The 24,512-nt window shown below is 46.2% G+C and overlaps 7 protein-coding genes across 16 annotated transcripts; 5 read left to right on the top strand and 2 right to left on the bottom strand.

Moving 5' to 3' along the window:
- Nucleotides 1-34: 34 nt before the first annotated feature.
- LOC108046234 (dnaJ homolog subfamily C member 21) lies at nt 35-1,875 on the top strand. The gene is made up of 2 exons (XM_017125836.1): nt 35-671; nt 735-1,875. The coding sequence occupies exons 1-2, from the start codon at nt 66-68 to the stop codon at nt 1,761-1,763; spliced, it is 1,635 nt and encodes a 544-aa protein (XP_016981325.1). The 5' UTR covers nt 35-65; the 3' UTR covers nt 1,764-1,875.
- LOC108046242 (LHFPL tetraspan subfamily member 2 protein) lies at nt 1,798-3,315 on the bottom strand. Of its 2 annotated transcripts, XM_017125858.2 has the most exons (3): nt 2,274-3,272; nt 2,102-2,215; nt 1,798-2,051 (listed from the first exon to the last, which is right to left on the bottom strand). In XM_017125858.2, exons 1-3 carry the CDS (start codon nt 2,677-2,679, stop codon nt 1,909-1,911), a joined length of 663 nt encoding a protein of 220 aa, XP_016981347.1. In that variant the 5' UTR covers nt 2,680-3,272; the 3' UTR covers nt 1,798-1,908. The 2 variants fall into 2 exon arrangements, with proteins under 2 accessions (XP_016981347.1, XP_016981337.1); XM_017125848.2 differs by having other exon boundaries at nt 2,102-3,315.
- On the top strand, nt 3,256-8,792 carry LOC108046259 (wnt inhibitory factor 1). Of its 3 annotated transcripts, none has more exons than XR_001769378.1 (5): nt 3,256-3,347; nt 3,805-4,620; nt 4,678-4,788; nt 4,845-5,018; nt 8,732-8,792. XR_001769378.1 is itself a non-coding variant. In XM_017125869.2 (4 exons), exons 2-4 carry the CDS (start codon nt 4,214-4,216, stop codon nt 4,945-4,947), a joined length of 621 nt encoding a protein of 206 aa, XP_016981358.1. In that variant the 5' UTR covers nt 3,256-3,347; nt 3,805-4,213; the 3' UTR covers nt 4,948-5,387. The 3 variants fall into 3 exon arrangements, 1 of the variants encoding a protein (XP_016981358.1); XR_001769377.2 differs by lacking the exon at nt 8,732-8,792 and adding an exon at nt 6,575-7,231; XM_017125869.2 differs by lacking the exon at nt 8,732-8,792 and having other exon boundaries at nt 4,845-5,387.
- Nucleotides 8,793-8,856: 64 nt separating this feature from the next.
- On the top strand, nt 8,857-10,700 carry LOC108046276 (troponin C-akin-1 protein). The gene is made up of 3 exons (XM_017125884.2): nt 8,857-9,041; nt 9,896-10,215; nt 10,281-10,700. Exons 1-3 carry the CDS (start codon nt 9,027-9,029, stop codon nt 10,447-10,449), a joined length of 504 nt encoding a protein of 167 aa, XP_016981373.1. The 5' UTR covers nt 8,857-9,026; the 3' UTR covers nt 10,450-10,700.
- A 126-nt stretch (nt 10,701-10,826) lies between these two features.
- LOC108046328 (putative gamma-glutamylcyclotransferase CG2811) lies at nt 10,827-11,642 on the top strand. 2 transcript variants are annotated; one of them, XM_017125961.2, is made up of 3 exons: nt 10,827-11,250; nt 11,315-11,422; nt 11,471-11,642. In XM_017125961.2, exons 1-3 carry the CDS (start codon nt 10,937-10,939, stop codon nt 11,526-11,528), a joined length of 480 nt encoding a protein of 159 aa, XP_016981450.1. In that variant the 5' UTR covers nt 10,827-10,936; the 3' UTR covers nt 11,529-11,642. The 2 variants fall into 2 exon arrangements, with proteins under 2 accessions (XP_016981450.1, XP_016981458.1); XM_017125969.2 differs by having other exon boundaries at nt 10,828-11,250; nt 11,490-11,642.
- Nucleotides 11,643-11,712: 70 nt separating this feature from the next.
- LOC108046308 (protein CDV3 homolog) lies at nt 11,713-12,966 on the bottom strand. 4 transcript variants are annotated; one of them, XM_017125923.2, is made up of 4 exons: nt 12,653-12,966; nt 12,503-12,585; nt 12,135-12,396; nt 11,713-12,078 (listed from the first exon to the last, which is right to left on the bottom strand). In XM_017125923.2, the coding sequence occupies exons 1-4, from the start codon at nt 12,863-12,865 to the stop codon at nt 11,821-11,823; spliced, it is 816 nt and encodes a 271-aa protein (XP_016981412.1). In that variant the 5' UTR covers nt 12,866-12,966; the 3' UTR covers nt 11,713-11,820. The 4 variants fall into 4 exon arrangements, with proteins under 4 accessions (XP_016981412.1, XP_016981422.1, XP_016981430.1 ...); XM_017125933.2 differs by having other exon boundaries at nt 11,713-12,075; XM_017125941.2 differs by having other exon boundaries at nt 12,135-12,378.
- A 739-nt stretch (nt 12,967-13,705) lies between these two features.
- Nucleotides 13,706-22,743, top strand: LOC108046286 (putative fatty acyl-CoA reductase CG5065). 3 transcript variants are annotated; one of them, XM_017125895.2, is made up of 8 exons: nt 13,707-13,898; nt 16,382-16,666; nt 16,734-17,159; nt 21,457-21,655; nt 21,716-21,955; nt 22,021-22,152; nt 22,225-22,350; nt 22,406-22,743. In XM_017125895.2, the coding sequence occupies exons 2-8, from the start codon at nt 16,387-16,389 to the stop codon at nt 22,521-22,523; spliced, it is 1,521 nt and encodes a 506-aa protein (XP_016981384.1). In that variant the 5' UTR covers nt 13,707-13,898; nt 16,382-16,386; the 3' UTR covers nt 22,524-22,743. The 3 variants fall into 3 exon arrangements, with proteins under 3 accessions (XP_016981400.1, XP_016981384.1, XP_016981392.1); XM_017125911.2 differs by lacking the exons at nt 21,457-21,655; nt 21,716-21,955; nt 22,021-22,152; nt 22,225-22,350; nt 22,406-22,743 and adding exons at nt 18,760-19,198; nt 19,253-19,384; nt 19,452-19,580; nt 19,668-20,243 and having other exon boundaries at nt 13,706-13,898; XM_017125903.2 differs by lacking the exons at nt 21,457-21,655; nt 21,716-21,955; nt 22,021-22,152; nt 22,225-22,350; nt 22,406-22,743 and adding exons at nt 20,260-20,698; nt 20,759-20,890; nt 20,953-21,081; nt 21,143-21,363 and having other exon boundaries at nt 13,708-13,898.
- Nucleotides 22,744-24,512: the final 1,769 nt, after the last annotated feature.

Genomic DNA, 24,512 nt, shown 5'->3' with positions numbered 1-24,512 from the left:
GATGATATCGATTTCGATGGCTCGATACAATTTCCATCAGCTGTCAAAATTATTCGTTGGAGAACATGCGCTGCTACTACGAGGAGCTCGACGTCGCACGGGACGCCAAGGATGGGGACATCAAGACCGCGTACCGAAAAATGGCCCTCCGCTGGCATCCGGACAAGAATCCGGACAGCCTGGCGGAGGCTAAGGAGCGCTTCCAGCTGATCCAACAGGCGTACGAGGTACTTTCTGATCCGCAGGAGCGATCCTGGTACGACAATCACCGGGAGCAGATCCTGCGCGGCAAGAACTCTGAATACGCGGAGAACTGCCTGGACGTGTTCCAGTTCTTCACCAGCTCCTGCTACAAAGGCTACGGCGACGACGAACAGGGATTCTACCGCGTCTACACTAACGTCTTTGTAAATATCGCAATGGAGGACATGGAGTTCATGGACGCGGACGACCGACTGGGAATGGCGCCGGACTTCGGCCATTCGAACAGCAGCTACGAGGAGGTGGTGGGTCCATTCTACGCATTCTGGCAAGCCTACTGCACCAGGAAGACCTACGAGTGGCTGTGCCCGTACGACGTGCGCGAGATTAAGGAACGCTTCATCTTGCGCAAGGTGGAGAAGGAGATGAAGAAGATCGTCCAGGCTGCTCGTAAGGAGCGCAACGAAGAGGTGAGTCAACCCTTATTCAACCTTTTAAAATTTTTAAAATTCGGTTGCTTATTTTCACCTTAGGTTCGCAACCTGGTGAACTTTGTGCGGAAGCGGGATCGCCGAGTCCAGGCCTATAGACGCGTTCTTGAGGAGCGGGCCGAGGCCAATCGCCTGAAGCAGGAGCAGAAGCGCAAGGAGCAGTTGAAAAAGCGCCAAGAGGAACTGGCGGCCGTCAAGAAAAACAAAGTATTTAATGAAGGCTACGAGGAGCAGCTAAAACAGTTGGAGCAGCAGTACGGCAGCGAGTCGGACGACTATACTGATGAAGACGAGAACGAAGAGGTCGGCGGGGATTCAGAGGAAGAAATCGATCCGGAGGCCGAGAAATTCGAGGTGGAGTATGTGGACGATCTGTACTGCGTGGCGTGCAATAAGACATTTAAAAACGCGAAGGCACGGGCCAATCACGAGGAGAGCAAGAAGCACAAGGAAAATGTCGAACGACTGTGTCAGGAGATGGAGGAAGAGGAAGAGGCTTTCAACGATGCATCTCACGAAGACAGTTTGAATGGAGTGGAGGAGTCGTTGGACGAAATACAAATTGCTGATGACCAGTTATCCGACGATGCGGCACTAAGCGAAGAGGCATCTACGCTGCCCAAGCGCAACAAAAAGAGCAAAAAGTCCAGGAAAGCAGCCGCCAAGCAAGTGCAAGAGGAAGTCAGCGATGGACCAGATGAAACCATAGACTCAAAGCCTACCATGAGCGAATCAGAGGATGAAGACTGGAGTAAGGGCAAAAAGGCGGCCAAGAAGAGCAAAAGCAAAAAGTCTGGAGCGAGCAAGGCAAAACCTGCAGATCAAGTGGATCAGGCACCAATCCCTAATGAGGTCAAAGCGGCCCCTACTAATGCTTCTAAAAGCGGAGATGAAGATCTTGACCCTACCAAGCCGCAACACACCTGCGTCACTTGCCGGCTCATCTTTGACTCTAAGAACAAGCTGTTTGCGCACCTCAAAAAGACGAACCACGGCGTATACATACCCAAGGCCAAGCCAGATGTCGAGGGCAAGCCTCCTGGTAAATCTAAGGGCAAGCGGAACAAGTAAATCCAAAGGAATATCCACCCACAACTTATATTCATACTGTAGAAAAGTTAGTCGTTTATTTATGCTAATGTTAAAGTTAATTCAAGAATGAAGTTAAGTATGCTCGCTCTAAGTCAGAGATTGTGCTTATTGCATCTGGAGGCAGCTACGGAATGCAGACCAGTTTGCTGCCCGCCTCTACGCGTCTGCAAACGCGGGTGCGCATGTTGGAAGACTCCGCCTTGAGACTGATGCCGGCGGCGGCGAAAGTGAGGAGTACGCCGATGACTCCGCAGTAGAAAGATATTCCTGTGGGGGTTACATTTAGTTAGTTTCAACAGTGAGTTGCACTCAAGTACCTATACTGCAGTCGGCGGGATAGAATGGCTCTGCATCTGAACCGCACAAACGTTGAACCCTGGCCGCTCGCCAGCCTATCGGATGCAGAAAGAGGGCCAGCATTACGCTTATTCCTTGAAAATACAATTATTACACCAGCGGACTCGGGAACGGATTCTTTTTGGCTCTTACCTGCTACCACCTGGGCGCAGGCCGTCATGTTGTGGATGCTCTTTCCAAAGGCCGACTGGCGACAGCAGGTAAGCAAAGTCAGCAGCACCGTGACCGACAGCAGGGTGAATCCCAGCGAGGCGAAGATCATGGCAGCCTTCCACTCTCCAGGGTAAACGCTGCCGTCCGTGGCGAGTCCGTCCAAGTCAAAGCGTCCACAGTGGAATTTGCCCCCCTCCTGCAATACCTTGCAGCGCGTGTAAATGCCGACTGAGGACTGGCGATGGGGATTTAAGCTGGAGTTGGTAGCTTGGGCGGGGCCCACCAGCCACTTGGGTGTGACCAGGGCCACTGCGAAGAGCATGTCCGCCACCAGGGAGCAGAGGAACCACACCAGACTGGCGCTGGTAATGATAACGTAGCACATTTCGATGCTTGATACTTTTCACAGTGCAAAGATTTGGGAATCGTCGGCGGGCTACAGCAACGCGTCAGCACTTGCCGGATAGATAATAGACTCTAAGCGCTTCGGCTTTGTCTGGGCACGCACATCCCACACCCACCACTACCGCGGCACCGCTTGCCACCACCAGCAGCGCGGGGGCCAGAACTTCCTCCCAGTTGACCAGCCCGAAATGGAATTGTTTATTTAATGCTTTCGCCGTTCGATGTTATGCGCTCGCCTTCTGCCGTCTGTTTTATGTTATTCACCCCACTCACACGCGCACGGAGGGTGGCTGGGGAAATGGGGGAGGGCGAGGCCGCAGACCGCCCAGTTTGCGGTGCAGTCAAGTACTCAATTCGTAGCCGTTGTCAGAGCGAAGAAAGAGAATCGCGAAGAAAGAACTCTGCCTCGATGGCGTTTTCGCTAATCCCCAGAGCGAATATTTGGCAACTTTGTGCCACACTTTGGATCTGGACTTCCGTTCGCGCAGGCGTCCCCTTGTCCGCTGCCGTTTCCCCACTGCGTCATCTCTCGCCGATACCGACCGACTGAATGAATGGGGCGGCCCATTAAAGCCAGCTGCAGTTCCAGACGGAGCCAGGCCCCAATCGGAGCACTGGAAGAATTTTAATAATTATATCTCAACAAAGGTTTGAATTTGTTGTTTATTTTATTTAACTTATTTTAAAAGGTTTAAATATTAGTACATTATATTGAAAACTCTGGAGAATGTTAAATATATTTTAATATTTAAACCTAATCAAACTACAAAATATTTAAATTTAATATAAATAGTCGGAATCAAAGAAATATTTTTCAATAAACAAATAATGTGTTTTTCAAACACTAGTTATATATAAGAACTTCATTTTTTTAAACATATGCGATACGTTGAAAATTCAAAACTTTATTTTAAAACTGGGAAGCCAAGTATTGACATTAATTCAAACTAGTAAGAAAGCGCTTTTGTGAAATTACCCTCTCTTGGGAGGCTCTACCAACTATAGTTAGATGTTTTTTTTTTCTGCCCTTGCTGTTTGAACTATTGTAAAAATATGGGTAAAAATATTGTCTTTAACAAAAATGATTCAAACTCACATTTTCCAGTGTGGGCGCCGCCGCCACCACATCGAGAGCGTGGAAATCCAGACATACCAGAATCGGTCCCAAAAGTGCTCTCCCTGACTCTCTGCACACACGTTTGAGTTGGATGGGATCAGACTTCCAGCAACACCCCCTCCACGAATTCGTGAGTAATGCGACGTTGGACCGATTCGATCGATGCAAATGCTCTGATCATGTGTAATTCCGAACGAGCCGATCTCCGGTAGAGCGGTTATCAGTTAACCGCGCCCGCTGGGGTCCATTGCGTCATCCGCCCTCTGTTTGTACACAGCGATCGTGACCGAGGCCGTAATGAAATTCGCACACAAATTGCGCCGCCTGCGAAAAGCACTTTCACTCTCACTCTCGTTGCTGGAACAGAGTCCGCCGTAAAGATCACTTACAATTGACCATGATGGCGCGTCGGATGGTCCTCCTGCAGCTGCTGCTGTGCACTCTGGTGCAGGGCCACTACTATTACGACTACGGATACTGGGAGATCAACGAACCACCACCGCTGTGTTCTAATTATGAGATGCTAGTTGTCAACACCCACCAGTGCGTGAGGCGCTGCAACATCGTGTGCCGGGAGCGGGTCTGTTTCGAGGACGGGCCCTGTCCTTGTGCCGATCAGTACTTGGCCGGGAATCCGGACGGAGTGGTCTGTGCCGCCGAGTGTCTGCCCGGATGTCGTGAAGCCGGTGGCTACTGCGCTGCCCCCGACCTGTGTGTGTGCCGCAAGGACAGGCACTACTACTTCGATCCGCTGTCCCAAAAGTGCCGTCACAGGGCAGCCCGACTGCTGGACCCCTGTCTCGGGTGAGTAGGGCCTAAATTGGGGCAGTGTGAAATGTTTCTATCCGATGTCATCCGCAGGCGCTGCACCCATGGCAGCTGCTCCTCTGATGGTCAGTGTATCTGTGCCCAGGGCTATGAATTAAGGGCCAGTCTGATCCACGGAAATCAATGCGTTCCCATCTGTGATCAGTAAGTGAGTTAGCTCGTTGAAATTTCGCAGGGCTAATCCTCGAATATCCCCCCAGCAATTGCGGACCACAAGCCTACTGCTTCGCTCCCAACTTGTGCGCCTGTCGTCACAAGCACCACCATTATACCCGCAAAGGAATTTGTTCCAGGGATTATTGACCTTGGAAAGCCATCTGCAATCAAGAGGGGCTGTTTTAGGTCCCGCTTATGTCCCGGAGGAGTTCCCTGAGGTTTGTTAAAAATATTATATGTTATGAAATTATATATACATTTACAAACAAATTTTTAATTTTAAGTATTTAATCCACAAAACGGTTGTAATCAAATTTTTGTAAATCTCAAGCTAGACATACGTATTATCTGAATGCAGACTTAGGACAATACTTTTTTTATTTTCTTTTCTGTGAACATGTAAATCAATTTTACGAATGGCGCTTACTTTATAAAAATGTTGAAAAAACAAGAAAGAAAACAAACTTTTGTAAGCCAAAATTAATATATCTCTTTATTTATCTCTGTTGATTTTCCTTTTTATTTTTTGATCTTTCCTGGAACAGTTAGATGATAGACGAAATTAAAATCGATAAAAACATAAAGTCCAATTATGGGAACCCTTTTTTTCAAGTCAGCGAAAACTTAGAAATAACTAACATGAAAATGGGTCCAAATTTTGATCAACGTTCAATGAAAAATTTTGAATGCAGATTTTTTGAGAATAAAAACACGAGTCGTAAGAGGTATGCCACTTTGGAATCGGATTAAATTTGGTAAAGTTATGGAATCTGGAAGTCCAATTATGGGACCCCTTTTTTCAAGTCAGCGAAAACTTAGAAATAACTAACACGAAAATGGGTCCAAATTTTGATCAACGTTCAATGAAAAATTTTGAATGCAGATTTTTTGAGAATAAAAACACGAGTCGTAAGAGGTATCCCACTTTGAAATCGGATTAAATTTGGTAAAGTTGTGGCATTTGGAAGTCCAATTATGGGACCCCTTTTTTCAAGTCAGCGAAAACTTAGAAATAACTAACATGAAAATGGGTCAAAATTTCGATCAACGTTAAATGAACAATTTTGAATGCAGATTTTTTGAGAATCAGAACACGAGTCGTAAGAGGTATGCCCCTTTGGAATCGTATTAAATTTGGTTAAGTTATGGAATCTGGAAGTCCAATTATGGGACCCCTTTTTTCAAGTCAGCGAAAACTTAGAAATAACTAACATGAAAATGGGTCAAAATTTTGATCAACGTTAAATGAAAAATTTTGAATGCAGATTTTTTGAGAATCGAAACACGAGTCTTAAAAGGCATGCCACTTTGGAATCGGATTACATTTGATAAAGTTATGGAAGTCCAATTATGGGACCCCTTTTTTCAAGTCAGCGAAAACTTAGAAATAACTAACATGAAAATGGGTCCAAATTTTGATCAACGTTGAAGTGAAAGACATATACATATGTATACCACCTGTAATAGAAAGAATACCTTTGGGAAATATTGATCCGTAGAAACGGATGGACAGACGGACTTGGCACTATTAACTGTGCTTGTGGTGCTAATCTAGAATTTATTTTTGTATGTACTTTTAAAAGTCGAAAAGGATTTCTTCCATGCCTTTCTTACTTTTTCCACTCTCAAGGGTATGAAATAAAGCCAAAATAGAGTCAATCATCTATGTATAACTAGACCAAATTGAAAATTTTTATATCACCGACCCACAATACATCTAAAATTGGTAAATATCTCAATGGTTTCCCGCAACTTATGTGCCTTACCTTTGCAGGGGAAAAGCGGGAGAGCACTGCCAAGACTTAGAGAACGGAAGAGAGGGCCCCAACTGGTTTTGTTAGCGCCGCTCCCACCATGCCGCATTACAAAGCTACTTTGTTATTGTTTATAACAGATCGGACACATGGAGGGCCCGTCGCTATTAGTTTGAATAAATTATCCACATATATATCCGATCGCCACCAGATCGTCGGAGAAACAAAAGCTAATCGAAGAAGCTAAGACATGCGTACGTGTTCTCCAGAGGCGCCGCCAACGAATACAAATATTTTGAGGGGTCTCAAAAGGGAGCTTGGTTTTAAAGAGGGTGTTTGCTAACAAGGGCCCCTCTTAGTGTTCAGCTGGTTCTTCGATAAGCCACGAATTTAATAGTATTAATGTTTGCGGGGCCTATCAAAATTGGGGTATTTCAACTGACCCACACCAGAGGGTATTTCTTAGATAAAGCTAGAGCAGAGAAAGACAGCGCCGCCGACGGCGGCAGAGGCGGCATTTTTAGCTTCGCGCGTGTGGCGTGTTTTTGTTTTAATTGTTGTTGTTCCATGGGAGGCGGGCCTCTTGGTGTTGGCAACGTCTCACATATATTTTGTTTTTAATTCCCTCAAATTTTAAATAATTCACTTAAGAACATACTTAGAATAAATTTTTTGAAATGATTTGCGAGTCGTAAGAGGTATGCCCCTTTGGAATCGTATTAAATTTGGTTAAGTTATGGAATCTGGAAGTCCAATTATGGGACCCCTTTTTTCAAGTCAGCGAAAACTTAGAAATAACTAACATGAAAATGGGTCAAAATTTTGATCAACGTTAAATGAAAAATTTTGAATGCAGATTTTTTGAGAATCGAAACACGAGTCTTAAAAGGCATGCCACTTTGGAATCGGATTACATTTGATAAAGTTATGGAAGTCCAATTATGGGACCCCTTTTTTCAAGTCAGCGAAAACTTAGAAATAACTAACATGAAAATGGGTCCAAATTTTGATCAACGTTGAAGTGAAAGACATATACATATGTATACCACCTGTAATAGAAAGAATACCTTTGGGAAATATTGATCCGTAGAAACGGATGGACAGACGGACTTGGCACTATTAACTGTGCTTGTGGTGCTAATCTAGAATTTATTTTTGTATGTACTTTTAAAAGTCGAAAAGGATTTCTTCCATGCCTTTCTTACTTTTTCCACTCTCAAGGGTATGAAATAAAGCCAAAATAGAGTCAATCATCTATGTATAACTAGACCAAATTGAAAATTTTTATATCACCGACCCACAATACATCTAAAATTGGTAAATATCTCAATGGTTTCCCGCAACTTATGTGCCTTACCTTTGCAGGGGAAAAGCGGGAGAGCACTGCCAAGACTTAGAGAACGGAAGAGAGGGCCCCAACTGGTTTTGTTAGCGCCGCTCCCACCATGCCGCATTACAAAGCTACTTTGTTATTGTTTATAACAGATCGGACACATGGAGGGCCCGTCGCTATTAGTTTGAATAAATTATCCACATATATATCCGATCGCCACCAGATCGTCGGAGAAACAAAAGCTAATCGAAGAAGCTAAGACATGCGTACGTGTTCTCCAGAGGCGCCGCCAACGAATACAAATATTTTGAGGGGTCTCAAAAGGGAGCTTGGTTTTAAAGAGGGTGTTTGCTAACAAGGGCCCCTCTTAGTGTTCAGCTGGTTCTTCGATAAGCCACGAATTTAATAGTATTAATGTTTGCGGGGCCTATCAAAATTGGGGTATTTCAACTGACCCACACCAGAGGGTATTTCTTAGATAAAGCTAGAGCAGAGAAAGACAGCGCCGCCGACGGCAGCAGAGGCGGCATTTTTAGCTTCGCGCGTGTGGCGTGTTTTTGTTTTAATTGTTGTTGTTCCATGGGAGGCGGGCCTCTTGGTGTTGGCAACGTCTCACATATATTTTGTTTTTAATTCCCTCAAATTTTAAATAATTCACTTAAGAACATACTTAGAATAAATTTTTTGAAATGATTTGCGATTTATGTTGTGTATTATTCATAAAATGTAAAGTTCTAGTTTATTTTAAATAGAGATACAATTGTACATTTCTTCGTACAACAAATATATAAAACTATATTACAAATTTTCCATACATTTACCCATCAATTCAAACCATAACTAGTTGGCTCCACTGTGCCCGGCAGCAGCAGCAGAGCAGCAGCAGCAGCAGCAGCAGCAACAGCAACAGCAACAGCAACAGCAACAACAAGAACAACTGCGCCGACAGCACTCGTGTCCGATTGTTCTCCAAAGCGTTTCAGTTGGAGTTTTGCTGTCCATCGGTGCTGTTGTATCTTTCGCTGGAGCTCCTGCGCACCCAATCCCAAAGTGCTTTTTCTCTCTCGCTAACTGCAGCAATTTGCAATTTTAATTATCTGCAAGGCGGTTCGACCAGAAAATAAAGGAAACAGGAAAAAATGGGCCAAGCAAAGGTAAGCGAAATCGGGAGTGCACTACACACGCGTGAGATGTTTTATACGTAATGTATCCTTTTTTCCTTCGTCCTTGGCAAGTGGGCAACCCCGAATGGATAGCGTGGGAAATCTTGTTCAACACTAAGTTTATGGAAATAGGAAGTGCTACAGGCAATGCAAATCGGAATGTTGATAGATAATTTATTTAATTTCTGTGGTAGAGGGCGTACACATATATACATATGTGTTGCCGCCTGTTCTGGGGGTTATGTAAGCGGATTTGTCAAGATGCTCCGATGCAAACGCTTGTCTAGTATTTGTAATGCCATTGATTAAAGGCCGCTTTGCGGGCTTGCATGTGTTCTCCATTTACTGCAATGATTAGACCGATTTAAACAATTATTTATGTGTGCAGCTAACACGCGCACATACTCCTCAATTTATAAATATGTACCTGGTGGAGGCGTTTCTGATGCGCAGTTTGTGAGGCACGCACGGCAGCCCCAAAAACGCCATATTAGCAACAATAAACGAATTGGCAATTAAAAGAAATAAAAGTGTTAATGCAGGAAACCGGTTAGGGCCATCCCATCTCCCCCAGAAAGCGGTTCGGATTTTATAAATAAACGCTGAGAACCTCTATAATCACAACGGATGAGCATGAGCAGACCTAGACAACACCTTATCAGCAAGTTTGCGGGGGGTTTCGCCAGTGGAAAATATTCGGATCCCAGATAAGCCAGACGATTGATTGATATTAATATACATAGCTACACCAGATACCACCTGTTTAAACACTTTTATCAGATCACTAACCTAACCCCACTTCTCTCGCTCTTCTCACCACGCCCACTCCTCCAAACATTCTGTAGAAAGTCTCCTCCGCCCTGAGCAAGCTCTTCGTGTACGGCGCCCTCAAGTACGGACAGCCCAGCAACTCGATCCTGGCCAGCTCCGGAAACGGATACGCCAAGTTCTGGTGCAAGGCCACTACCACCCAAAAACTGCCGCTGGTGATCGCCACCCGCTACAACATTCCCTTCCTGCTCAACAAGCCCGGAGTGGGCTATTACGTAACCGGGGAAATCTACGAGGTGGACGACCGCATGCTCAATTCTCTGGACAACCTGGAGGACTGCGAGGAGATCTACACGCGCGAGAAGCACGACATGAACATTGGTGTGGGCGAGGGGTGAGCATTATTGGGAGCTGACGTCATCTCAGAGAATCGATCTGACAAATTTCCGTTTATATCAGAACCGTTCCTTGCTGGGTGTACCTGCTGCAGAAGTACCCGGAGAACCTACTCAGCCTGCGCTACTTGTCCGGGTACGAAAACTCCACCACCCATCCGTACATCATGCGCCACCGCCGGACCCACAAGCACCCGGCCCAGGACGATCTCACCTACGAGGCCCAGAACTAATAATAAAGCTGTTGCTCCCTCCGTTTCCTTGAATGTGCTCTGGACAGCCGGCCACTATTCTTATGTTACCGTAGTTGCATTTTTAGACCGTACCTGCAGACGCAGATGTACTGATCGATATATACGCGCATATATTGGCAATGATGTACATATCAGTGTACCATACGCATTATTTAGGTTTTAGCGATTGTAGTATGTAATTTCATAGTTTTCGACAAACAAAGCAAATAAACTGAAGCAATTCTTAGTAATTGACGACTCGAATCTCTTACATAAGCTGGGCTATATCGAGCTACTGAACTATAATGTCTGGTACTTTTCCACCTTTGATTGCTTTCATTTCTCGCTGTGTACAGAAGCTAGATTCGGTGCGAATGGCAGCAAGAAGAAGAGTGGGCGGGTTACGTCGACCTGCAATCTTCAGGGCGGATTCCATAGCACGATACCCCTCAGATTTGATAAGCCCGACGCCAGAAGCGCAGTGGCTATGCTGAGAATGGCGGCGAGGGTCTTTGTCTACGGCACGCTAAAGCGCGGGGAGCCCAACCATCACTGGCTCACCAATAAGGAAAATGGCCAGGCCCGGTTTCTGTGCAGGGGGACGACGGCTATTAAGTTTCCCCTGGTGGTTGGCACTCGCTACAACATTCCTTTTCTGCTGGCCCGCCCGGGCAAGGGGAACCACATAGAAGGCGAGGTTTACGAGGTGGACCAGGCCATGTTCGGCAAACTGGACCAGCTGGAAGACTACCCAGAGTATTACGATCGCGAGGAACAGACTATATTAACGGAGCAGAATGAGTAAGAGAGGGCGGAGTAAGTGAAACTGCCAGATGGGAGCTTTAATGTCCTGCACTCCCTGCAGGACCATCCGGTGTTGGCTGTACCTGATCCGCAACTTCCCGGAGAAGATGCTGGCCAAGAAGCTGTTAACCTCGTACCACAACACACCGGAACAGCCGTACAACGAGAAGTCAGTGCGCACCGTTCCAGCTAGAGAAGATCTCTCTTATTGACGCAGATTCCTCCTGATTTTGCAGCTACCTGAACAGCAGCCCAGCGGACCTGGCCACGGATGAGTGAGACACGAGAGCTTATAAAAAAGTAACGTTTATAAACGGATTTCAACGCATGGCTATTATTCGTATTCTATTACATTGATTCCATACTTCAAAAATGCAAAACGAAATGAACAATAGTAGTTTGTGGTTTAGGGTAAGAGTAGCAGTGGAGGAGGTATGATGAATCAAAAAGCCTAGAAAATCTGCATGTGCTGGCGCAGAACCCGTGGATGACTTGAGCTCGGCAGCGGACACTGTGGTAGAAAGCGGTTCCTGTGGCCAGCAGCAGCACCGTTGGCAGAGGCTGGACCTAGCTGGCTTCGTCGTCGAGCGACTGGAATCGGTTCGAGGCCGCCACCGGGGCAGTCGTGGACTCCTGCACGCGCTGGAAGCGGCCTCCGTGGCGAACTTCTTCGAAGGCGGGTTCGTTTTTCTTCTTGCGCTGCTCCTCCGGACGCGCCGCACTGAGCGTCGGAAAGAACTCGGTGTTGGTAATGTCGGGGGCGGCGCGTCGTGGACGCATGGCGCCGCCAATTGAGCCGCCTCCTAGTCCGCTTCCGGCCTGCTGCTGCAAAGGGTTCAATTAGACTGATTCCGGTCGGGATCGAGGACCTCTTTACTTACGCTGTAACGTAGCGCGGGTGAAACATAGGTCTTGGACGAGGGCTTCTCCACCTCCACCGGCACTGGGATCTGCATCACCTCTTCGGCCGGGATCACCTTCTTCCAGGGTCCGTGCCCGACGCGCTCCTTGCTGGGGTCCGCGTTGTCGTACCCATTGCTGTCCTCGTCGTCCTCTTCGTAGCTGCCGCCGTCCGGAGCGGAGGGCACCCGAGCAGCCCGCGCCTCTGCGGATTCCTGGACATTTCTGGAATGGGCCGAAGAGCTGTAGAGAGTGGGTTTGCGCAACATGCAGGGGTCAAATGGAAATTTCAACAATTCAAAGTGGCCTTTGTTCGCGCTCTCTGAACGGGCGTTTGGCAAAAACTCACATGGTGCTCAGCTGGCCGATCTTCAGGCCGCTGTAGTCCTTGCGCTGCTCCTCCTCAAACTCCTTCCACTCCTCTTCGACGGCCTGTGGAACGGTGTGGAACACACTCGGGTAATTAGTGGTTAACGGGCGGCGATTTCACCAGACTCACCGGGGCGGACTCTGGCACATTGGTGCCGCTGTTCTCGTTTTCGCCTACCACTGCCACGCCGCCAGCGACTGCCTCGGGTTTTTTTGGCTTGACCACCTCGCGCTTGCTGCCGTCCTCCAGACTCTTCACCAGCTCGTCGGCGGTCACAAACTTGGTCTTGTTCTTGGACTTCTTCTTGTCCTTTTTCGCGAAGAAATCGTCTAGTTCTGCCATGGCTTGCAATTAATTATAAATGAATAAAAATTCGCGACAGGAAATTTGGAGAACAACTCTGCACGCCTTTTGTGCCAGGGCTGCAGATATATCGATAGACAGGGCTGTGTGAGAGTCAGCTAAATAAATTGTTTAACCAAATCATCGATGTCTTGTCTGTAACGAATCTACATCGAAATCGATTTTGTTGGCGGTCTTTTTAAATATCACAGCAATAACGGACCTGATTCAAAGAAATTAATTTTTTGCGACAATATTGCCAATGCGCATAATTAAGCGTTTGCAAAAATCACCGGAAAGTCTCTGCATTTATTACCTCTATTCGCGAAATTGGGCAACGACTTATTTGCATAGGAGATTGATAACCACCTAATTAAGTCTCTCAAAATGTAAATCACCGCTGTTGCTGTGAATGCAAAGCTAGACCATTGTGTAATGAAAGCCAAGTCAACCATGGCTAATTTAGCATCTATAATGACGCCAATATATCTAATCCGAGACAAAGCTGCAGAGCCAATACAAGTTGGCCAAATTGCGGAGCTAATTGTCCCCCCAATAGGTTTTAGTGTTCCTGGGACTCGCATCTTTTTTGGTCCCGTGCTTACCTAAGTGCCCAAAAGACAACTATTTGGCCCAGTACTCGGCCCAGTCTCAGCCTCTTGGGCCAGACAGTTCCGCCTAGATTAGCCAAGCTAATAGATATTTATGTCTGTACCAACACCTAGCCGGCCACGGCTTGCAACTGGTGGATTTAACTTCGTTTCGGCTCGGTTTGCCACATCCCAGAGCGCGGCTGGCCCACTCCGAAACCCATTCATATTGACAAGCACTTGGCTGGCCCCGTTCAGTCTTCTTTTGAGCGCCGTGCACATCGGGTCGATCCCTCCAATACCTCGTAACGATTACGATTCAATTCGAGCCGATCCAGTCTGATCCGAGCCGCTGAAGTCTGGCATTAATTCGCGTGCGCGAGTGGCTAGTTTGATACAAATATTCGAAGCGTTTTAATTGAGGAGAGTCCCAAACACTCGAGGTAATTGAAACACTTGACGGCGCAAAAATATTCGCTGGTGATCAACCTATGGTGACCAACACTATGACATCTCCTCGACAAGATCGGCCAGCGGTTCTGTTTTTGATTGCCGCATTGTCTTTGGCTGCTCACTTTTCGGGGCAATTAGGCTGCAATTCGAGGCATTTACCTGCCCAGCGAAGCATTTAATTGGGGATTATAAAAGCAAGCCCCTCTAGATTCATATCGTGCCGTAATCAAGTGGCTGCCCTACTGGGACTGCGTCCGAGATACGCTCGTGAACCCGCGTCCGTGTCAGGGTCGTGTCATGACCTGTCGCAAAAGCTGACAACAAGATGAACCTGATTTTCCGATATTTTACATTTTCTACTTCGTGTTCCGCGATTTGGCCTGGCCCTTTGCATATATTTGAGCCTCGGCTCACTGTTAATTTTATGTGTCTGGGCTAAATCTCATTTGTATCAATGCTGATCCAAAACAAAAGCTATTTACATATTGAGGGGGGTTTTTTTTATTTAAATTTTCGTGAGACTGCGCGACCAAAGGCCAAATGGGCAATGGAATGGAAGAATTGCCAAACATTTAAAATTTGTTCGATTTCATGGTTTAATGTCTCAGCCTCAAGTGGCTTTCTTAATGATCCTCCACGCAGCCACGGCTCTTCTCCATCTTACATCATCGTAGCCTTAGAAAAGGGGTCAATCCGTCAATCACATTGCATTGGCTTTATTAACGGCAGACGGATTGGGGGCTGCACTTTGCATTGGAAAAATGTAATGGCCCCTCATCAACGTTAGCCAGTTCTGAGGTCGCAATCGAGTTGCAACAACAAAAATGGCAATATGTAAACAAGAGGAACACAACATTCGAGAAACACAGCCACAAACGTACAAGCTAATTAAAGATTCGAAAATGTTTCTACTTACAAATGCCATACCGGTTTGGGCTCTAATAAAAATATGACAAAACGGAGGAGGGAAACAAATAACAAATAAAATAAAGAGTCTTATCGTTTTGAATAGGGTCATATTTTGCCTTTGCGCAATATCAAAAGAGCTTTAAAAAACACTTGCCAATTACGGCGAAGGTAAATTTTAAGTGAATTTTTTCGATTAGGAAAAGTGGATTTATTTAGGCGTGACAAATTGAATGTTTATAGCTAAGTGCTACGAGATGGATACTCTTATTTATCATATAAACCTCTTAGTAGAAGTGTATAAATTATTCTTAGTAGTACCACTTTTTGTTTCTTATGACAGGTATTGCCTTCTTTAATTGAAAATGAGCAGTAGATTTAGATAATTTTTTGAAGTTGCTTATCAGCGTTTAGCGTTAGTAACAGTTCGCTGACTTTCCCTTCACCTCTTTCGCCTTTATATGGATCAAGTTCGTTGCCTAAGTCTTTCGTTTGCATTCAGCCAAATGAAGCTTCGTTGTTTTAGGTTCAGTTTCAGTGTGTGTCATGCTCATGGCTTCGGGTTTGACAACTTGGCTGGCCTGGCTCTCAAAATTTGGTTCAATGTGTGTATTCCGAGACTTGCATAAGTGCAAGCAATCTGAGGTTTTTTCTCGGGCTTTGGCGCTACTCTAGCCTTTTTCACACATATGACGGACGCGGTTAATTGGTCATAAAGCCCGAAACTGGGGCTAAGTAACAAGCCCCTAAAGGCAGGCGCCAAAAGATGAAGGAGAACGGCCGTTGGCCAAATGATCTGAACCCAAAAATTTCCCCAGGTGAGCTAGAGCTTGTAGTTCAAGGTGCAGGTGGAGCTGCCGAGTCATGCTTCTTTGCAATTTCCATCTTCGCCAGCTCTGCTCTGTTGGAGGAGATAAGCACTCTCGGATAAAGATACAGTAATGGATATGGTTATGCTTGGGCGGGGTGTGACACACATTCGGGTCGCAGAATAAACATGTAAACAAATACGTCCGCCCGGTCTTGCGTGAAATGTCATGACATAGCCAAAGTGCAAGGCACAGTCGGAAACTGCCGCGCAGATGTGGCCAAGTGTAACGCGGCTGCAATCCAAGCCAGGCTAGCCGCATGCAGATTGGGCAACAAATACTTGCAACAATCCCCGACTCTGGGAGGGGGCGATATAAAGCCAGCCTGGCATGCTAGACGGGTTCGATGCCAGCTACCTCTGGCCGTTGCATAAGTCCGCAAAGAAATGCGAATCCACAGGCGCAATCGAAAATCCAAATAGAAACCGAAAGTCCAACTGGAAACCAGTTTGCGGCAGGTTGCGGCTTGCTAGTTGCTGCTGTCTGCTTTAGAGTCGGACTCCAGATGTGGCAAGAGGGGCACGCGTGGCCAGAATGAGCCCCAGTTTTCCAGCACAGCTTGCGCCACTTGTTGCCAATCACTAGTTTTTCCTTTGACTGGTTTTCGCTTTCCCGGAATGCTTCTTGCGCCACTTCGTTCCCATTCCCATTCCCATTCCCTCGAAGTTGTGCTAACTCCTGGTCCTCTCTCTTTGCAGCCAAGATGACGGTAGACCTATCACCCGTGCAGGAGTACTACAAGGACAAGACGATCTTCATCACTGGAGCGTCCGGGTTCATGGGCAAGGTGCTGCTGGAGAAGCTGCTGTACTCCTGCCACTCGCTCAAGGAGGTGATCATTATCTGCCGCCCGAAGCGCGGAAAGGCCCCCGAGACGCGGCTGGAGGAGATGTTCAAGCTGCCCATCTTCCAGCGCATCAAGGAAGAGCGCCCGGAGATGCTCAAGAAGGTGACCATCTACCAGGGCGACGTGACCTTTGACCGTAAGTACAGCGCAGTTCACCGCCTGTCCTTCTGGAGGCTGCAGCATTTTCTGTCCTCTGTTTCCAGAGCTGGGCCTGAGCGGCGAGAGCTTGAAGCATGTGACCGAAAACACCAACATTGTGTTCCACATGGCGGCCACACTCAAGCTGGAGGGCAACCTGCGGGACGCCATCGACATGAATCTGCTGGGCACCCGGCGCGCCCTCAACGTGGCCAAGGAGATGAAGCAACTGGAAGCCTTCATCCACCTGTCCACGGCCTTCTGCAACTGCGACCAAGAGGTGATGTACGAGAAGGTGTACGAGTTCCCGCACCAGCCCGAGGACCTCATGCGCCTGGCCGAGTGGATGGACGTGAAGACTCTGGACGCCATCACGCCGGACCTGCTCAAGCCGCACCCGAACACCTACACCTACTCCAAGCGCCTGGCGGAACTCCTCGTGCGCGACCACTACGAGTCCATGCCCGTCATCATCGCCCGTCCCAGCATCGGTAAGTGACCTTTTGAGCCCGGACTCCGGCCCCCTTGTCGCCTTTCCGTGTTGCTTGGCCTGCGGGCGATGCGATTTATTTGAGTCGTTAATTTCCCGTGTCTCTGGCTGGGGGCTTGCTTGCTTGGAGTCGAAATGGAGACTGCAATTGCCGCCAGTTTCCCCCCGCTAACTAATCATGCGCCTCCGCTTATCTGCCTTGAGTCTATGGCTATGCTTGCTTATTATTTATCTCTTTTTCGGCCACCTGGCGTCTTTTGAATGGCTCCGCCGAAATGTATTTTTTGTTTGCGCTGGCCGTCAATTAAACTTTTCTATTAGCAATTTCTGGCCAACCTGAAAGGGGTTTATTTATAGGAAATAGAGAAACTATCTGCCAGAAACGTGTTAGAGCAACTTGATGCAAATCTGCAAAAACCCAACACTTTTTAATTAAAGCTTGGGGGCATTTTAATAGCGGGGTCTAGTATTTTCGGGGGTAATCGGAGATATATGTAGATTACTTAACAGTTATATTCGTCATTGTCAGACAGTTCTATCTTTCCGCACTCATTAATATAATAAAATAAAAAGTTTAGAAGTTTAGTTTAGAAAAATTTTTAGTGACCTATTAATTTTCGTTTTCTAAGTAGAAAAATAAGGGAAACGTATAAGGATAATTTATTTACGTAATTTTGTAAATATGTTAACTAGCATTGTTTAGTTTATCATACCAAAAATAGTTTTGAAAATATAGTTTTGTTTACGAGACTACAAGTAAATTTAAAGAAATGATACTTAAACTAGTTTAAACACCCGATTGAAATTAGCAGTTTGAGGTAGGCAAAGACAAATAGGTATTTCCGCTGGCAGTTTCCTCCGAGCTTGTGTAATGATAGGCCAGCTGAATGATGGAACCGGGGGAGCAGATAACTGTCTCGTTTGTGGCCGGCGGGTTCAAGGCAGTGGTGCCCCGCTTAGCTCGGCAAATAATCAATAGATATAGTCAATATCGGCGGTTGCGTCCTCGTTCGCTAACTACCGAGCAAAGTTTCGCAGAGTTCGCGAATTTAAGCAGATTTAGCTGAAGTTTATGAATGGCTACATGAGGGAGTGGTTTGCTTTGGTGCTAGTCTTAAGTCGCTTCTTGCCGCTTTTCGCTTATTCGTCAAGTGTTGTATGCTTTCCGTGTATCTTATGACGTCGCCACCGGTTCGATCCCGCGCCCTACTCTGTGTGGCGGGCTCCCCCGCTTGCCGCGCTTCTAATACAAACACCGCACATGAACCACAGCAGAGGCAAAACAGATCTGGCCAAGCTGAAAGCCACCAACAACCACCACAACAACCACAGTGCTTGAAAAGAAAAAGTCCGATTACATAGCTCGGCATAAGACATTGCTTGAAACAACCAACTACATCGACCACTGCACACTAACGCCGTCGTCATTGACCAAAAAGTTCAATGAGCATGCAATGAAAACAGAAGAAGACCTCAGCTCCAACCAGCCCTGCTTACCCCGCCCCGCAACCGCCTCCGCCTTTGCATCCGCATCCGCATCTGCATCTGCTGGAGGGGAATCCCAGTCCCCGCCAGTCTGAACTCAACTCCCGCCCGCCCAGTGTCGCCGTCGGCATACGAGCCCGTTCCGGGATGGGTGGACAACCTGAACGGACCCACCGGCCTAATGGTGGGCGCCGGCAAGGGCGTCATCCGCTCAATGCTGATCGACACGCGCCACCTGTCCGAGGTGATCCCAGTGGACTACGCCATCAATGGGCTCTGCGTGATCCCCTACCAGTTCGCCCAGCTGGCGGAACGGCCAGCGGAGGTGCCGGTATACAACATCACGTGCGCCGATCACCGGAAGATGCAGTGGGGCGAGGTGATCGAGATGAGCAAGGAGATCGGCTACCGGTACCCGATGGAGGCGGGTCTCTGGTATCCGGACGGGTGCATCACCACCAACAAGCTGCACCACAACATCAACGTGGTGCTCTTCCACTGGCTGCCCGCCTACTTCATCGACTTTATCCTGCTGCTGCTCGGGCAGAAGCGATTGTAAGTTGCGGATGTGGAGGCTGGTGGGCTTAGATCCTGACCGTTTCTCCCTAGCATGATCCGCGTCCAGAACCGCATTTCTGTGGGCCTGGAGGTGCTGCAGTTCTTCACGATGCGCGCCTGGTTCTTTAAGTCGGACGCCTACTCCTCGCTCTGGGACATGCTGAACGAGGCGGATAGGAAAAAGTACGTAACGCGAGGAAGTGGTTCCTTTGAGTTGACAACATTTAAACCACTCGATCCCACCCAAAAGCTTTAATATGGACATGGATCCCGAGGAGACCGTTCCGATGTACATTGAGTCGTGTGTCCAGGGAGGGCGGCAGTACCTGATGAAGGAGTCGCCCGACAGCCTGCCGCGCGCCCGTCTCCAGCTAAAGCTGTAAGCGAGCTCCGCCCCACAGATCCCTGATCCCCGATTCCTGATCCCGATCTCTGAGCTCTCCACTCCCGTTCCTTCCAATTCTAGAATGTACATCTTGGACCGCGTGTGCAAGACGCTCATCGTGGGCTCCCTGTCATACTGGACCTACGGTTTGGTGGCACGTCTCCTGGGCGTCTGAGGTGGCCGGTGACCCGGACCACTCCCAATTCATTTGCGCGCATTTCTCAATAAAACTCCGCTTAGGTTCGCTTTGGGGCTCAACTTCGGGGCACTCGGCGAGAGGCCCCGGATCAGGTTTACACTTCTACTTTAAGTGATTATCTATGTTTCATGTGAAAATAAAAAGTTTGTGTACTGAGCTTATGTGTTTGTGCCTTAAGTGTCCAAGTGTTGATCCAGTGCAGAGGACCAACCGCTCGCGAGACAACACTAACAACACAAACAGAACCACTCCTCTTACACACAACTCTTTCAGCCCAAATTATTCTAAAGTCGCACACTCATCCTTGGCTAAGACCTAATCCCAACCATTCCACTTACACCCACACCACACACACATTAACACACTTAATACGGCTTCGGTGACCATCATTCGGGCTCGTGGTATGTAGACTGGCATCAGCTGGAGCACCAATCGGACATCTCCTAGTAAGCCCCTCTTTCCTCCGCCTTCCAGTCTCCCCGGCTGCCTACGAGCCACTCCCCGGATGGGTGGACAACCTGAACGGACCGACTGGCCTGATGATCGGCTGTGGAAAGGGCGTGATCCGCTCCGTGCTGGTGAACCAGAAGAACAAGGCCGAGGTGATCCCCGTGGACTACGCCATCAACGGCCTAATCGTCATTCCCTACGAGTTCAACAAGCAGGCCAAGCGCCCTGCCAACGTGCCCGTTTACAACATTACCAATGCGGACCACCGGAAAATGTGCATGGGCACCGTGGTGGAGATGAGCAAGCGCATCAACAAGCAGATCCCCTTCAACGCCGGCCTCTGGTACCCGGACCCCTGCGTCACCACCAACCACTATTACCACAACTTCAACGTGGCCCTGTTCCACTGGCTGCCCGCCTACTTCCTGGACTTTCTGATGCTAATCCTTGGCCAAAAGAGATTGTAAGTTGCGGCGCCTTGGATTGCTGGATTGGGGTCATGTTAATCCTTCAAATTCTTTAGCATGCTGAGGGTGCAGGAGAAGATCTCCACTGGTCTGGGCGTCCTCCAGTTCTTCACTCTCAATGCCTGGTGCTTCCGCTCTGAAAACTACGCCTCGCTGTGGAGCAAACTAAACGAGGAAGACAAGGCTATGTAATTTTGGCATATTTATCGAACATCAACAGGGAATAATAACATTTTTCTATCTCGTTTAGCTTCAACATGAACATGAACACCAAGGACACCGAGGAGGAATATATGATTGAGTGCGCCAAGGGCGCTCGCAAGTTCATTCTTAAGGAAAAGGACGAGGATATTCCGAGGGCGCGCGTGCATATGAAGATGTGAGATAGGAAAAAGCTTTGCTGGTAGCTAACTTACTCGGATATTTGTTGTTATTTGCAGCCAATGGGTCGTGGACATCGTATGCAAGACACTCATCGTGGGACTGTTCATCTACTACCTCCTCAAGTGGACGGGGGTGCTGGCTGTCTTCTGAGTCCAGGTCCCGATGGACTCGTGATGGTTTGGTGGTCACAGGCATTTAATTAGTATCTTAGCTTAGTTGTAAATACGCATATTCGAGGTTTTGAATCCAAATAAATGATACTAGGTTGTTGAATATACATATGTAGCACCTGACCCGTGTTTCTCTGCCCCATCCCACTCGCCAAGAGTTTAATTTGCGGGCTTATCTGACGTGTTCTTCGTTCTCCCAGTAACTCCAGCTGTTGCTGAGCCCCTGCCAGGTTGGGTGGACAACATGAACGGGCCCACGGGAGTCCTTATTGGCGCCGGCAAAGGAGTCATCCGATCCATGATCTGCAATGGAGAACTTAAATCTGAAGTCATACCCGTGGACATCGCCATTAACGGCCTGATTTTATTACCTTACCACAACAGTCTCGCGGAGAAGAGGTAAGTTCTACTGTGCTACCCAAATCTTTAGGTCTATGTGATGTATAACCTTCGTTGCAGACCTCTCCAGATACCTGTCTACAATATGACCGTGGACGATGCCAAAAAACGCACATGGAAATGGATAATGGATGTAGGTCGTGACTTGGGAATTAAGTATCCTTTCGAAGTTGGACTTTGGTATCCCGATGGCAACATGACCTCCAGTAAATTCTATCACACCATCTGCACTATCCTGTTTATGTGGCTGCCAGCATACTTTATCGACTTTCTACTCCTGATCTTTGGACAGCGTCGCTTGTATGCTTATTATGAAAAGTCGGCAGGAGCTAAGACGATGATAGCCTTGTTTCCTTTTATTTTAGTATGATTCGGGTACAAACTAAAGTCGCTGTGGGTCTGGAGGTTTTGCAGTTCTTCACAACGCGAAGCTGGGACTTTAAGTCTTCACACTTTGAGCAGATTTACAAGGAACTAGGCGCAACAGATCGAAGAATGTAAGTGCAATTAATATGTATTTAATAGTAAACTACATTTACTTGATAGTAAACTAATTTTACTTTAAAAAGATTCAAGATCAATACCAACGATGTTGACGACCATGAGTACATGAAACTCAGTATTTTGGGTGGACGTCAGTATGTGATGAAGGAACCTTTGACTTCGTTGCCCAAATCCCGCATACAATTGAGATTGTAAGTATTATTTGGCCCCCATAGATAGTTCGTTACCAACCTCTGTCTATTCTAGCATGTATGTTCTGGACCGTATTTGCAAAACCCTTATAATTTCTGGTCTGCTATACTGGACTTCTCAAAAACTGGGAATAACCGATCTGGTTAGAAACAAACTCCGGTTTAGTAAATGAGCCATCGTTCTTTGGGAGTTAATTTTAAAAGGTTTAATCTAAATCAGGTCAAATATATTTAGGTGTTTTGTATCCGTTGACATACAAATTTCTGTTAATTGTAAAAAAAAAAAAATTGAGTACTTGGTTGTTTTCTTTTTGCTGTTATCAAGTGTTTCTCTGGGTTTTAATATATATAAATTTAATAAATTTAAAATAAAAATGCTGCTTTTAATGAGAATTAACGAGTCTAACGAGGTTTGACCCTCCAATATTGGAATTTAAAAAAAAAACAAAAAAAAATACAATTCTGTTTTGTGCAGCTAAAGACCCAAATTATTGGTCCCAGGTTGATTTGAAGAAATTTCAACATTCCAACATTTGACTATTGCTGGCCAGGAATCAATAAACCGGAATTTGGTGTTAATATATTCCGGATTTTGGCCATAAATAAATGGCTTTTTGTTCTAACTTACACGCACAGCCAAAAGATTGACTGTGTTGTGCAGCTGAAGACCTAAACTGTCATTTTATTTTGGTTTTTGCAGTTTTTATAATGATTTTCTCATCATAATTTTTAGCAAAACCCCTTTTCTACAATAAAAATTCAAAAATTATAAGGTGTTTTTAATATGGAAGTAGTTTTGTTTTTAATTTTAATTTTTTATCAAAGAATCTTTGATTTATATTTTATAAAAAGCGAGCAGGCAGTATGAACTCCAATCGAACAGTCCTTAGGATAATGTATACCTTGATGGTGCTAAGTGAAAAAGTAATATCTTAAGTAAACTAAATGAGTAAAGTATGCTAAAATTTGTAAGTAATGCTTATTATATCACTATATGAGCTGGAAATTGTCAATTTTCATTGACGAAGGATTAGTATCCTTTAGCTTTTGCGGCTTTGGTCTGAACTGTGCCAAATTCTATGGAAAAGAATAAAAATGTTAAATGGGCTAAAACAGCACAAGATAAATCTTGATCGAGAACAATTTAAGATAGGGAGGAAGTCTTATCCTTTTGCACAGACAAAAGCTCTTTCTTGGATCTTAAGAGATCGTTTTTACTTGTCCCCTTTATATTATGTTCTTTTACTCAACTGGGAAAGCAGTTTTCCTAACTATAAGCATTCTTAATGATGCCACCATTAGTTTAGCAGCCATATCTGGTTTGCTCCAAATGACCTGCGGTGGGTTTTTTGAAAGTATTGCGGATAAGTATATGAATTAATCTGCTTGTCCTTTGAAAATATGTTAGATTTTAACTTATTTTATCGGCTTCTGCTGCTGAACCTTGTATTACAATCAAAGAATCATAAAAACTGTTAAGAGCTAGTTATAGGAAATAAAAAACAAATGACGTCGTATTATTATACCCTTGCAGAGGGTATTATAATTTGGTCAGAAGTTTGTAACGCAGTGAAGACCCTATAAAGTATATATATTCTTGATCAGGATCAATAGGGAGTCGATATAGCCATGTCCGTCTGTCCGTCTGTCCGTCCGTCCGTCTGTCCGTCTGTTTCAATACCGTTTGCGAGCTCAGTTTAAAAGCTAGCGATCTGAAACTTTCACAGTCGTCCTAAAACAAGTGTACGCAGATCAAGTTTGAAAACCGCCCCGATCGGATGTCTATATCCTATAGCTCCCATAGGAACAATCGGATATAACTTGCAAGAATGGAAGATATTTCGCGCAGTGTAAAAGCTATTGACATAAATCTTTCCAAATCTTATTTTTTTATGCGTACCTTGATCAGAGTAAAAGCGCGTGACGATCGGACGTCTATATCCTATAGCTCCCATCGGTTAAAATTTAATGATTTTTAGGATATTTCACGCAGTATACAAGCTATTGACATGAATCTTTCGAAATCCTATTTTTTATGCATACATTGATCAAGGTGAAAGCGCGTGCCGATCGGACGTCTATATCCTATAGCTCCCATAGGAACAATAGGGTGAAATCGGTCCAAATTTGATGATTATCAGAATTTTTCGCGCAGTGTGTAA

Source organism: Drosophila rhopaloa, unplaced genomic scaffold, assembly GCF_018152115.1.
Source record: "Drosophila rhopaloa isolate 14029-0021.01 unplaced genomic scaffold, ASM1815211v1 contig_115, whole genome shotgun sequence".
NCBI lineage: Eukaryota > Metazoa > Arthropoda > Insecta > Diptera > Drosophilidae > Drosophila > Drosophila rhopaloa.
Note: the sequence above shows the minus strand (reverse complement) of the source record. Positions and strands in the feature narration are given on the sequence as shown.

Bases quoted from the DNA above. Each gene is read 5' to 3' on its own strand.
- LOC108046286 (XM_017125895.2), top strand. From the start codon at position 16,387: ATGACGGTAGACCTATCACCCGTGCAGGAGTACTACAAGGACAAGACG. The intron at 21,656-21,715 runs GTAAGTTCTACT...CCTTCGTTGCAG, and splicing joins AACAGTCTCGCGGAGAAGAG to ACCTCTCCAGATACCTGTCT. The intron at 22,153-22,224 runs GTAAGTGCAATT...TACTTTAAAAAG, and splicing joins GGCGCAACAGATCGAAGAAT to ATTCAAGATCAATACCAACG.
- LOC108046234 (XM_017125836.1), top strand. From the start codon at position 66: ATGCGCTGCTACTACGAGGAGCTCGACGTCGCACGGGACGCCAAGGAT. The intron at 672-734 runs GTGAGTCAACCC...TTTTCACCTTAG, and splicing joins GTAAGGAGCGCAACGAAGAG to GTTCGCAACCTGGTGAACTT.
- LOC108046259 (XM_017125869.2), top strand. From the start codon at position 4,214: ATGATGGCGCGTCGGATGGTCCTCCTGCAGCTGCTGCTGTGCACTCTG. The intron at 4,621-4,677 runs GTGAGTAGGGCC...TGTCATCCGCAG, and splicing joins CTGCTGGACCCCTGTCTCGG to GCGCTGCACCCATGGCAGCT. The intron at 4,789-4,844 runs GTAAGTGAGTTA...ATATCCCCCCAG, and splicing joins TGCGTTCCCATCTGTGATCA to CAATTGCGGACCACAAGCCT.
- LOC108046276 (XM_017125884.2), top strand. The intron at 10,216-10,280 runs GTGAGCATTATT...CGTTTATATCAG, and splicing joins AACATTGGTGTGGGCGAGGG to AACCGTTCCTTGCTGGGTGT.
- LOC108046242 (XM_017125848.2), bottom strand. From the start codon at position 2,679: ATGTGCTACGTTATCATTACCAGCGCCAGTCTGGTGTGGTTCCTCTGC. The intron at 2,052-2,101 runs GTACTTGAGTGC...TAACCCCCACAG, and splicing joins TCCCGCCGACTGCAGTATAG to GAATATCTTTCTACTGCGGA.
- LOC108046308 (XM_017125923.2), bottom strand. From the start codon at position 12,865: ATGGCAGAACTAGACGATTTCTTCGCGAAAAAGGACAAGAAGAAGTCC. The intron at 12,397-12,502 runs GTGAGTTTTTGC...CACTCTCTACAG, and splicing joins ATCGGCCAGCTGAGCACCAT to CTCTTCGGCCCATTCCAGAA. The intron at 12,079-12,134 runs GTAAGTAAAGAG...AACCCTTTGCAG, and splicing joins CACCCGCGCTACGTTACAGC to CAGCAGGCCGGAAGCGGACT.
- LOC108046328 (XM_017125961.2), top strand. From the start codon at position 10,937: ATGCTGAGAATGGCGGCGAGGGTCTTTGTCTACGGCACGCTAAAGCGC. The intron at 11,251-11,314 runs GTAAGAGAGGGC...CACTCCCTGCAG, and splicing joins ATATTAACGGAGCAGAATGA to GACCATCCGGTGTTGGCTGT. The intron at 11,423-11,470 runs GTCAGTGCGCAC...TTATTGACGCAG, and splicing joins GAACAGCCGTACAACGAGAA to ATTCCTCCTGATTTTGCAGC.